Raw genomic sequence first — 13,150 nt, forward strand, 5'->3', positions numbered from 1 at the left:
CGTGGTCATGATTTGGCGCCAATGATTTTTCTTCTTAACTTTTAGTTAATATTTTCTTCTATTAGATGGTGTAATTTCGTGAACTGTAGTTGAAAAGTACAACAGGGCATTAAATTTTCCTGGTATTAGCAACGCATTGGGGAAATCTCAAAATGTGTAGCAAAATTTAGTTCAATTTTCGTACGAGTTAGTTTATTTTTCCTATAAAACAGTTTCTTTACTTTAAATACAATTTTCCTTACTTCAAAACTGATGGATGGACATTTTACAGATTCATGTCAAAATTAATGTTTTTATTAAAACGTTATTATTTCCAAGAAATTGTTGCTTAATATTGTGTAAACTGTGTGTCCTAAAATTCAGGATGTGAAGTCTTTCATATTCAATATTTCGTACAGTAAATATAGGATACGTTCATTGAAAAATATATTGCCGTGAGACCACAGATTTCATGTCCTTAAAATACGAATGCGAATTTTGACGCATTTCTCTGATATAAAAAAAAAAAATAATAATAATAAAAATAATTTAATGTATGACGAATATCGCAAATAATATTTCAAAGTTCATATTTTTCAGTATCGAGAGCAATGTGTATATCATTTTTAATAAACAAATTTAAAAAAAATTGTAAAATCTTTTCGAACCATTTCGGATCGGGAGAGGGATCCGTAGTTGCTTGACTTTTTGCAGGCACTAGTAAAAATATGGGCTAGTGAAAGAAACCATCCACTTGAAAATTTCCATCTTCATTATACCAACCCACTGTCAATGGCAATGCTTAACAATACTTGTGTGAATATACTCCAATTCTGCAAGGCTTATAAGATATCCTGACGTGAACTTTTAGTTTAATGCAGCTAAGTAATACCAACATGGTTGCAAATATCCTTTCGGTTTGGTTGCAAGACAATAACGAATCGTTATTCTGGAATTGTTTGTCGTCTTTCCATCATTTACAATGAAAATTTAGGTGGGTGGGTCTAATTCTCAATCCTTTAGATGTCTTCAAAGCAAACTTATCACTCAACTCAATGAAGAAGTTTTTCTCGCCCCTCCCCCATCTATGTCACCCCTATGAGAAAAAGAACACATGAATTTACAGTTGCCACAATGACGACTTGATGCGTAAATTTGCAATTTGGATAAAAGAAGTCATTCATTCCCTATCCCTTTTTGCATTAATGAGGTTTTTAAATATTAATGGGAGACACCAACAAAGGAAAAGGAGTAAAACGCAAAAAAAAAAAAAAATAAAATACTAACGATTCTATATGAAATGAAAAACTTTCGCAATTAAAAGAAATCATAGAAAACTCAAAAGACAGCCATCTAGGCAGCCTGCATTGCTAATACGCTGAGCTCTAAGGATGAGAGGGCGAAAAGACCCCCCTCCCCCCAAGAGCTGCAAAACGTACGTATTACATAAATCATTTCTTATCCGCTGGAAACAAAAACTAAAAACATGAGCAAACAATGAGGAAAGTAAGAGAAATTCATGACAAAAAATGCCTCCTCAAGTGTAAATAAGAAATGAAAATAATGGCAAAAGATTTCAAAGACTGATAGGAGAGTGACAATTTCAATTAAAACATAAAATTGAGAAAAATCCAGATGTAAATTTCAACCAAAGAAGATAATTGAAAAGTTAGTCTTATATTTACCGATTTCATCCTCATCATCACTGGCTGCATGTGGGTGTGGTGTAGAGAAGAGAATTGTGAACGAGGTTTTGTTTTAGAATGCCTGACTATATATGGCTTTAGGTAGTCTAGGAACACTTACCTGATAAAGCTGAGCTTTTCACACTTTCAGCTCCGATATCATCACCAGCACTTTCTACTCCTGTATCCATGCCTCCATCATAGTCATCTCCTCCTGCTCCTTTTGATCCTTTGCCACCTAACAAAGAAGAAGGAAAGTTTTATGTAAAACGTAGTTACTCGGAAGAAGCTTTTATTTTTAGGAAATATGTCATCCCTTCAAAATTAATCATTTCCTTTGAGGGTGTTGTTGGGCTTTCAGTTTTCCAACGTCTTGTATTCCAAAGAGTTTTCCACCCTAGTTGAGGTTTTTCGTTGTCTTACAAAAATTCTACTTTTATCATACCTTTAGCATCTTTTCCAGGTGGTGGGGTTTTAGCAGTCGGGGGTCCTCCTTTTTTGCCTTTTTTACCCTTTTTATCTTTTTTCTCAGGTTCCGTGGGTAGTTCAGGCTCCACTGAAATTCAAAAAGAGAACACTTATTATTTTTTACTTATTTTTGTTAATTCCATCACATTTGGTGAATAATGAAATAAATATTATTGGCCATAAAATATTGGAAAATATTTGAAATCGAAGGCTAAACGTGAGTAGTAAAATATTAATTTTAATTTGTTTTGTTGTTTTTGTATGCTTTTAGTCCCATTAAGGACTGTAGTTAATATAAATACGTGACCAAATATCTCGATTTGCCTCTATAAATTCAATTCAATTTTATATCGTTTTCGTTAAAATGTGGAATTTTGTAATTTAAGATGTTTTATATCAGTCCTGATATGGATATAGTCCCCCGAAAATCGATTCCTTTATCGATTACTCCACTTTAGTGTCCCCCATTTATATAATTTTAAACACAAATTTCTTCAAAATAAAGAAAATTCAACTAAAAGAAAGTTCATAATTTTAGCTTTACGTTTACGAAATTTAATTTACGGTCATCCCTTAAACTTGTATTTGGTGTAAGGTAAAAATCTCTCTTTGACATAAGTCAAATTTTCCTTAAAGTAAAAGAAAAATTTTGATTTGAGGAATTAGTCATTAAGTTGACTGAGATGTTGACGCTTTGTGTTTATATATAGGCTAAGATTTGTTTTGAAGATTTCACATCTTTAGTTTAAAGTTTTATTGGTGAAAATAAGATAACCATTTTTACTTTGATGTATTTGCTATAATTTGGATTTGTAAACTGGCATATACCTATAGCTGAAAAACTTTGTTATCGATAAAAAAGTTCTCTCTCCATATTGACACTTTGAAACTTTGGATATTACTCAACTTTTCTTTAATGTACACTGAAAAGAAATATTCTCGTGAGTCCAAAGATTTCATACAACTCAAATACGAATGCGAAATTTTCTTAGTATAGAAGATGCATTTCTGTGATATAAAGTTTTTTTTTCCTTGTCCAACAGTCGATAAACTTTTCAATAAAGTCGGTTTATCCTTATAATTAGGTGATTCGACTACAAATTGGGTATGCCAACATTGAAGAAAATTTTGGTTTAAGAAGGTCAACTTGGCTTTAATACTTCTGAAAAATCTTTAGATTATTTAATTCGTCTTTAAATGTGTTGACTTTTTGCATCTTGGCTACAAAGCTAAGAAGGAAAACTTCAAAACTTCATTTTAAAGACGTTTTTTAGTTGAAACATAGCCTAATTTTTACTTGTAGTATAGTCTGAATTTGGAAATTTAAGTTGTCATTAATGGACTTTGATAACATATGAAGAAAAAACCAAACAAGTATATACGGCCGTAAGTTCGGCCAGGCCGAATCTTATGTACCCTCCACCATGAATTGCGTAGAAACTTCTACGAAAGACTGACATTCACAATCGAATTACTTGGGTTGTGGTATCTTAAAATTTCTTAACATCGTTTTCTAAATTGTGAGTTAGTCCATACGTGGTATATATCAGACAAAAAAGTTATGTATAGTTAAGTCTACAAATACACGCAAAAAAATAATTCTTTCCTCCCAAACGAAATTTTAGACAAACAAAGTTCGTTTCTCATTTGCTTTTCGCTGTAAGGAAGTGTATTTGGAAGAAAAGTATATACTTTTTGTGATAAACGTTTATTCTTTTCCACGATGTAAAAACAATTTCATAAAGACAAACTCAAAAAAAAATTGTTTTCTTGCTAATTGCATTTTCCCTCACATCATTCTCACATCCACATCCACGAGGTTTTTTAGTTCGTAACACCTTTTCCTGTAATACCAACAATGTAGAAGAAATTATACGATTTTATACATTTCTAAAATTTTTTACCTTTCGCCTGGACGGAGAATCGAACCGCGGACCATGCACTTTGTAAGCCAACACACTAACCACTGAGGTATGTACCTGTTATGGTCATCAATAGATAAATATCCATATAAGTTATATTTATATAGCATAGCTTGCGGCACCCACGAACCGAATAAACAAAGTTTATTTAACAGAAACAAATATTTTGTTTGGCACCGTGGAGCAGTGGTTGCTACGTCCGACTTGCATGCCAAGGGTCGTGGGTTCGATCCCTGCTTCGACCAAAGTTTTTTTTTTTGTTTTTTTTTTTACATATATTACAGATATGTTCAGAAGATTACGAAATGTTCAACATTACATTGTAGTATATTAAATTTTGAACTGTAAAATGTGTCTTATTAAAGACTCAAAGTCAGAAAAGAACAGTGTTTGATATAAACGAAATGGACTGTATTGTTGTTTCAAAAATAACTTTTTTAATTGAAAAAATAAAAATTTTGTAACAAACGAATTTTTTTGGTGATAAAAGTTTAAAATTTTCGAAGCAATTCAAAAAACTCTAACAAAAGAAAAACGTTTTCGGTACACGTTTTCCAAACGTTTTTTTTCTTTGCGTGTAATTACGAATCGATATGGACTTTTTGCACGGTACGTTGAGAGCCAGAATTCAAATATGGGGGTCGCTTATATGGGGGCTATATACAATTATGAACTTGACATGGACCAATTTTTGTGTGATTGGAAATCGATTTATCTGAAGGATATATATATATAACTATAGACCGATATAGACCTAGTTAGGCATGGTTGTTAACGACCTAGCACAATGTACCAAATTTAAACTCAATCGGATGATTTGGCTTGGTACATTGGCTCCTCCAAGATACTCCAAAAACAAATCTCGGGATCGGTTTATATTGGGCTATATATGATTATGGACTGATATGGGCCACTTTTGGCATGGTTGTTAAATATCATATACTATCACCACGTACCAAATTTCAAGCAGATCGGACGAATTTTGCTTCTCCAAAAGGCACCGGAGGTCAAATCTGGGGATCGGTTTATATGGGAACTATATATACTTATGGACTGATATGAACCAATTCCTGCCTGGTTGTTGGATACCATATACTAACATCACGTACCAAATTTCAACCGAATGGGAAGAATTTTGCTCTTCCAACAGGCTCTGGAGGTTAAATCTGGGAATCGGTTTATATGGGGCCTATATATAATTATGGACCGATACCGACCAATTTTTGCATGGGAGTTTGAGGCCATATATTAACACCACGTACCAAATTTCAACTGAATCAGAATTTTGGTCTTCCAAGAGGCTCCGGAGGTCAAATCTGGTGATCGGTTTATATGGAGGCTATATATAATTATGGACCGATGTGGACCAATTTTTGCATGGTTGTTAGAGACCATATACTAACACCACGTACCAAATTTCAGCCGGATCGGACGAAATTTGCTTCTCTTAGAGGCCTCGCAAGCCAAATCGGGGGATCGGTTTATATGGGGGCTATATATAATTATGGACCGATGTGGACCAATTTTTGCGTGGTTGTTAGAGACCATATACTAACACCATGTACCAAATTTCAGCCGGATCGGATGAAATTTGCTTCTCTTAGAGGCCTCGCAAGCCAAATCGGGGGATCGGTTTATATGAGGGCTATATATAATTAAGGACCGATGTGAACCAATTTTTGCATGGTTGTTAGAGACCATATACTAATACCACGCACCAAATTTCAGCCGGATCAGATGAAAGTTGCTTCTCTTAGAGGCCTCGCAAGCCAAGTGGGGGGATCGGTTTATATGGGGGCTATATATAATTATGGACCGATGTGGACCAATTTTTGCATGGTTGTTAGAGACCATATACTAACACCACGTACCAAATTTGAGCCGGATCGGATGGAATTTGCTTCTCTTAGAGGCCTCGCAAGCCAAATTTTGGGGTCCGTTTATATGGGGGCTATACGTAAAAGTGGACCGACATGGCCCATTTGCAATACCATCCGACCTACATCAATAACAACTACTTGTGCCAAGTTTCAAGTCGATAGCTTGTTTCGTTCGGAAGTTAGCGTGATTTCAATTTCAGAATTTCACCACGACCCAAAATATATATACTTTATGGGGTCTTAGGGCAATATTTCGATGTGTTACAAACGGAATGACAAAGTTAATATACCCCCCATCCTATGGTGGAGGGTATAAAAAAGAATAAATTAAAATTTGTTTCTTAGAATCAAATCAAATTTAAAAGAGAATTGTATCTTAAATATGTCTTTACTTCAAATTTAATTTAATTTAATTTTAATTTATTTTCATATGTAACTAAGCCTTACAAAGTCCTTATGCAGTTACTTAAAACAACATTTTTCCGCTTCTTTGGCTCGGAATCAATACCAAAATCATAAGTGTAAAGACAAAATCTTTAGAACAGAATGGTGAGCCAGAATTCTCGTTATTTATTTTTATTTATTACAATTGTAAAAACCATAATAAATATTAAAGCATTCGCTTTACTGTAGAGGGACACAAAATAAAAATGTATCTTTCGTAAATTTTTGTAAAACTCGAATAGTCGATCGTGTTTGTTTTAATTTTGTAAAAGTCGAACAGTCAACTTTTCATTTCGCGTTTACTTACCACTCACTCCTAATACTCCTAATTCAGGATAAAATTTGGAGCTCTGGGGAATTTTCCTTAGTTGTGCCTTACGAACATTTTAGGAAACGATCAAATAATATACACAATTAAAGGGTAATTTTTTAACTATTATTTTTTTGGAACACTGGTTTGAAGAGGTTTCGATTTTTATTTCAGTGTCAAACATCTTCAGTTTTTTGTCTAAACTTCAAGAGCTTGACTTGTTTCTACCATTTGAGGCGCCTTCAACATTTGCATAAAATAAACTTAAAACATCAAATTTTATGGGTCGTACTATCGATTCAAATAAAGATTTCAAACATTTTTATGAATTATATGCGTTTAAGTTTCTTTTAGCTCTTAAATCATTTGGAAACGTGATGGTGATTGAAATAGTGAATAGGACTCAAATATTGGGACGAGAGTGTGAATTTATTATTAATTTTGTTGTGAGCGTGTTTTTGAAAATTAATTATATTGTGAGCGTGTTTTTTTACATATCTAAAACTTAAAGTCGTAAGACAATCCGGGCTAAGTTTTACGTTGTTTTGTGACAGTTGACGTAACATGGACCTACATGTACCGACCGTAAACTAAATAATGTTTCCAGCAGTGAATTGTATAGGATGATGGACTCTCAAAAAGTTCTGACTATTTATCTTCGTTGTATTTCAACATTATTTATAAGCTATAAATATTTTCCATATTGGTGAGGTCTAAAATACATTTTTATAAACTTCTTTAGCAATTAACGAAAAATATGAAAATATGGATTCTTTTTTTTCAGAACAAGCTCATATAGCTCTTGAAGTAATTGAGATAGGTTTTCAAAATGGCAATTTTTCTACTACATGCTGTTAGTACAAGTAAAAACAAAAGAAAAATTAAATTTAAAGGATTAACTGCCTATAGGGAGTTTAAAATTTCTTTAACTACAAATGCATAGCAAAGCGAAATGCTACGCGCTTTTGAGTGAAGTGAAAAGGAACTTTTATGGAGAAACTCTCCGGGAGTATAGTCATAAATTGTTGTGTTGTTAGCAAACGACGTTATTTCTTTCTGGTTTACTCCACAATAAAGTCCATACGGAAATAGCAAGTGTTTTGTCACACCGGAGCCGGACATGGGAATGTTAAGGCAGCAGGCAGAAACCGAGAAGTGCAACTCTAACTTTTATCGCTCGAAAGTCAAACAAAAGCAATGTTCAAATGCCGTTTATTTTTGTTTTAAATGTCCTGTTGATGAAAGCCACCAAATAAAGGATTCCACTGAGGGACGAACTATCGGCTGAGAAAATGTCTCAATTGATCCAACGTACACTGAAAAAAAGCATACCCGGTTCCAAAGATTTTGTCTTTAAAAATTTTGGTATTGATTCCGAGCCAACGAAGCGGAGAATACAAGTAAGGATACTTTTAACACACAATTCTCTTTTAAATTTAGGTTTTGTGTACTTGCTTCTAGGAAGCACATTTTAATTTTTCGCTTTTTCAGCTTTTTTTCTTCATATGCTATCAAAGTCCTTTAAAAACGAGTTAACGACAACTTTATTTTCCAAATTCAGACTCGACTTCCAGTAGAAACATGCTATGTTTCAAGTAAAAAACGTCTTTAAAATAAAGTGTTGAAAAACATGTCCTATATTTGAACGATTTTTTGCTTTGTAGTCAAGATGCAAAAAAACAACAAATTTAAAGACAATTTCATTAAATTTAAAGATTTTTTCTGAATTATTAAAGTCAAGTTGACCTTAGCCCACACATTTTTTCTTTCATGTTATGATATCCATTTTTAAATCAAATCACTTAATTATAAGGACAATACGACTTCATTGAAAAGTTTATCGACTTTTGGTCAAGGAAAAAAACTTTATACTGGAGAAATGCGTCTTCTATGCTAAGCAAAATTTGCATTCGTATTTTAAAGACATGATATCTTTGACCTCTTGACAATATTTTTTTCAGTGTAACCACAACAATATTTAAAAGACTGCTGTTTCCATTCTGGATACAGAAAAAAGTAATCTGTTTTATAGGAAAGGAAATCGAGCGAAAATTTAGCTTTTTGCGATTTCCACAATGGATTGTTAAAATAAGTAAAAGTTATTAATTACACCATCTCAAAAAGAAACAAATATACACGACCGTAAGTTCGGACAGCCTTTAAAGGGGGCTATATATAGTAATGGACCGATATGGAATTCTGCTGAATTTGAAAAAAAAATTAAAAAAAATTATAGAACAGTTTTTGAGATATCCCGTTATTTATTATAATCGTGTATAATTGGATCTGTGATAAGTTAAACGGTTCAAAAAATATCGATGCAAAATTTGAAAATGTTCAAAAAAAAAAGTAAGGAAAATCTAAAGTCGGGCGGGGCCGACTATATTATACCCTGCACCACTTTGTAGATCTAAATTTTCGATACCATATAACATCCGTCAAATGTGTTGGGGGCTATATATAAAGGTTTGTCCCAAATACATACATTTAAATATCACTCGATCTGGACAAAATTTGATAGACTTCTACAAAATCTATAGACTGAAAATTTAAGTCGGCTAATGCACTAGGGTGGAACACAATGTTAGTAAAAACAAGTATATACAGCAGTAAGTTCGGCCGGGCCGAATCTTAAATACCCACCAGCATGAAGCAAATATTAGGGTTTCCTTTGAAATTTCAGTAGGGCTTGAGGACACTTCCCGAAGATAAATTTAAAGATTTCACCTATGACGACTATATCAGATTCTGGATTTATAACAACCATTTTTGTTTGAGTTTTAGAGGAATCATTAGCATCTCTTGTAAGTGTGCAAGAAAATTATAAAATAACGTCTTGATTTGAAATCTTAAATCTGTAGAAATAAAGTCTGGAAATTTTACATTGAGTTTCAAGCAATTTTCATGGTCAGAGCGCCTTCTACACCCTCAAGAAGTAAAGTCGGTCAATATGGAGGCATTACCAGATGGGCCGATAAAAACTTAATCCGATACACGTTTTTGTGAGCCTAAAATACCAGAATATTTACAATTTCAGGCAAATCAGATAAAAACTATGGTTTCTAGAAACCCAAGGAGTTAAATCGGGAGATCGTTCTTATAGGGGCTATACTAAAATATGGACCGATACTCATCGTTTTCGGCACACCACTTTATGACCCGAAAATCCTTCTAGATTTCCAATTTCAGGCAAATAGGACAAAAACTTCGGATTCTAGAAGCACAAGAAGTAAAATCGGGAAATCGGTCTATATGGGGGCTATACCAAAATATGGACCGATACTCAACATTTTCGGCACACCTCTTTATGGTCCCAAAATACCTCTAGATTTCCAATTTCAGACAAATTGGATAAAAACTACGGTTTCTATAAGCCCAAGACCCCAAATTTGGAGGTCGTTTTATATGGGGATCATACCAAAACATGGACCGATATGAAGCAATTTTAAGGAAACTTCGCAAAAGTTTATTTATGATTTATCGCTTGATATATATGTATTAGAAGTTTTGGGAAAAAATAGAGTAATTTTTACAACTTTTCGACTAAGCAGTGGCGATTTTACTAGGAAAATGTTCTATTTTGACCATTTTTGTCGAAATCAGAAAAACATATATATGGGAACTATATCTAAATCTGAACCGATTTCAACCAAATTTGGCACGCATAGATACTATGCTAATTCTACTCCCTGTGTACAATTTCATCTAAATCGGAGTTAATAATTGGCCTCTGTGGTCATATGAGTGTAAATCGGGCGAAAGCTATATATGGGAGCTATATCTAAATCTGAACCGATTTCAACCAAATTTGACACGCATAGCTACAATGCTAATTCTACTCCCTGTGCAAAATTTCAATTAAATTAATATTCAATTAATATGAGTGTAAATCGGGAGAACGATATATATGGGAGCTATATCTAAATCTGAACCGATTTCAATAAAATGTGGGACACTTGACTACACTACTAATTGTACTCCTAGTGCAACATTTCAACCAAATTGGGGTAATACTCTGGCTTCTGGGGCCATATAAGTCCATATCGTGCGAAATATATATATATATATATATATATATATATATATATATATATATATATATATATATATATATATATATATATATATATATATATATATATATATATATATATATATATATATATATATATATATATATATATATATATATATATATATATATATATATATGGGTGTAATATCTAAATCTAAACCGATTTCTTCCAAAATCAATAAGGTTCTATTCTGAGCCAAAACACATGCTTGTGCCAAATTTAAAGTCGATGGGACTAAAATTGCGACCCAGACTTTGATTACAAAAATGTGTTCACGGACAGACGGACTATATCAACTCAGGAGCCATGTGTCTATCTCGTCTCCTTCTGGGCGTTGCAAACATATGCACTAACTTATAATACCCTAATCCACAATGTGGCGCAGGCAGTGTTGCCAGTATTTTTCGGGCACTTGTCCCCAAAATAAGACGCTTTCATCCTCAAAAATCCCCAATTTAATTCCCCATAAAAATCCCCAATAGATTTTTTGGTAAGTTTTTTGAAAAAAGAAATAGGCTTTGCTGTAAAAAATCCGTCATAATCTAAAAATTTTAAAAATATGAAATTTTTGTTACACCAGTTTGCAAGTTACAATAAGATTAAAATTTCAAAATCCAAAAAATGAGACTGGTGCTCAAAATATTATCTGATACAATCCCCCATCAGAATTATTTATTGCTATAAAGTCATCGAATTTGTGTCTTATGCAAATTATCTTCTAAATGCTCGAGAAATAAAAATAAATAGGAGTTGGGTCAACATTTGTAGTTATGAATCAAAATTTAGTTCTGAATAGCTAAGAAATAAAATTGGGTGATCGATGAAAAGGCGTTGTTGCCCCGATATGAACTCTATTATATATGTTTGATACACGGATGAAAAAGACTGTTTTTCATATGTTTGGCTATAAACATTATATGTTTGGAACACAAATTTTTAAACACAATATTTTTGAGTGCAAGCATATAATGTTCATAAACTAGCATAACATGTTTGGGACATATATGTTAATAGGTTAGAACATATTATGTTTGGGACATAATATGCTTGGATGCAAACATATATTACTTTAGAAACTGCCTATAAACATATATGTGTTTAGTAGCTTGGAGCGCTATTTAACAGGGAGCGATATTGAATTAAGTTGGTGGTTGTTGCTTGTTATTACAAAATTAACATTTTATTTTTCCTTGGGCAATTGATCAGCTACTTCTTTGATCCTTAGAAACTGTGTGGTCCGCTGCTCGAATCCCCGTCCGGCAAAAGGTAAAATTAAAATAAAAAAAAATCATACAATTGAATAATTTCTTCTACAATGTTTGTATTACAGAAAAAGGTGCTAAGAACTAAAAAATCTCGTGGAAGTGAGAAAGATGTGGGGGAATATACAATTGGGCAGAAACAAAATTTTGAGCATTCAGGTCGAAAACCTATGTTGTTAGCTCCTATATTACCTGTTTATTTTCATAATTCATTATGATTGTAAATATATAAATAAGTAAATAAAATTTTGAGCACAATATTGTTTGGGAGAATTTTTTTTTAAGCATATAATATTTTTGGGTGCAAAATGCTTCCAAACATATTATAAGTTCACATAATAACATATTGTTTTTTGAAAGACAACATTATTGAATTTGGATGCAAAAATACAAAATGTTTGGAACTTAGACTACCCAAACATATATTGTTTAGACCAATATGCTTTCAAACATATTATATATTGGAAGAGATCAAACATATAAATGTTTGGGCAATACCCAAAAATATATATGCTTGAAGCAAAATATGTTTGGGAGTATATGTTACAGAAGCGATTTTTTGTGAGCGCGTATATATTTTCCAAATCAGTGATGTATGCAGATGAGGGGCCAACACTTCGATCCAAGTCCTTGCGAAATAATTTCACAATACTAAACAATTTCTCAGAAACAAAGCAAATTGTAAAGTAACTCTTGGAATATAACTTTTTTCATATTTTGAAGGTTTTTTGTACTTCTTTAAGCCCTTTTTAAGCATGTAGAATAAAGAATTTCATATAAACCATAACTCAAAACCTGATTTGCTATACTGACCAGAATTCCCCACAAAAATTCCCAAATTTGTGGAAATTCCCCACCAAATCCCCAAGTCCCCAACTCAAAAATTTTGTCCCCATCCACGAAAAAATATCCCCGATTTGGGGAAAAATCCCCAACACTGGGCGCAGGGTATAAAAAATCATGTTTTATAGAGACCCTTTTCTGCCGGAAACACCATTACAAACCATTTGTTTCTCTTCACGGTCGTAGAGATTATACTCTAACGTGAGTAATAAGACCAACTAGAAGAAAAACGACCGAAAAATGACAAAGTTATAAGCAATTGAGTGAACAAATTCGATGTC

At 32.9% G+C, this 13,150-nt stretch overlaps 1 protein-coding gene across 1 annotated transcript in view; it reads right to left on the reverse strand.

Moving 5' to 3' along the window:
- Window positions 1–13,150, reverse strand: part of LOC142225437 (uncharacterized) — a 40,756-nt gene that overhangs the window by 15,109 nt on the left and 12,497 nt on the right. The window contains exons 3-4 of the mRNA XM_075295190.1: window positions 2,110–2,220; window positions 1,786–1,902 (exon numbers count right to left, since the gene is read on the reverse strand). Coding sequence (XP_075151305.1) covers window positions 1,786–1,902; window positions 2,110–2,220 — 228 coding nt within the window. The remainder of the gene's footprint in view (window positions 1–1,785; window positions 1,903–2,109; window positions 2,221–13,150) is intronic.

The sequence above is a fragment of the Haematobia irritans genome, chromosome 1 (genome assembly GCF_050003625.1).
Source record: "Haematobia irritans isolate KBUSLIRL chromosome 1, ASM5000362v1, whole genome shotgun sequence".
NCBI classification, from domain to species: Eukaryota; Metazoa; Arthropoda; class Insecta; order Diptera; family Muscidae; genus Haematobia; species Haematobia irritans.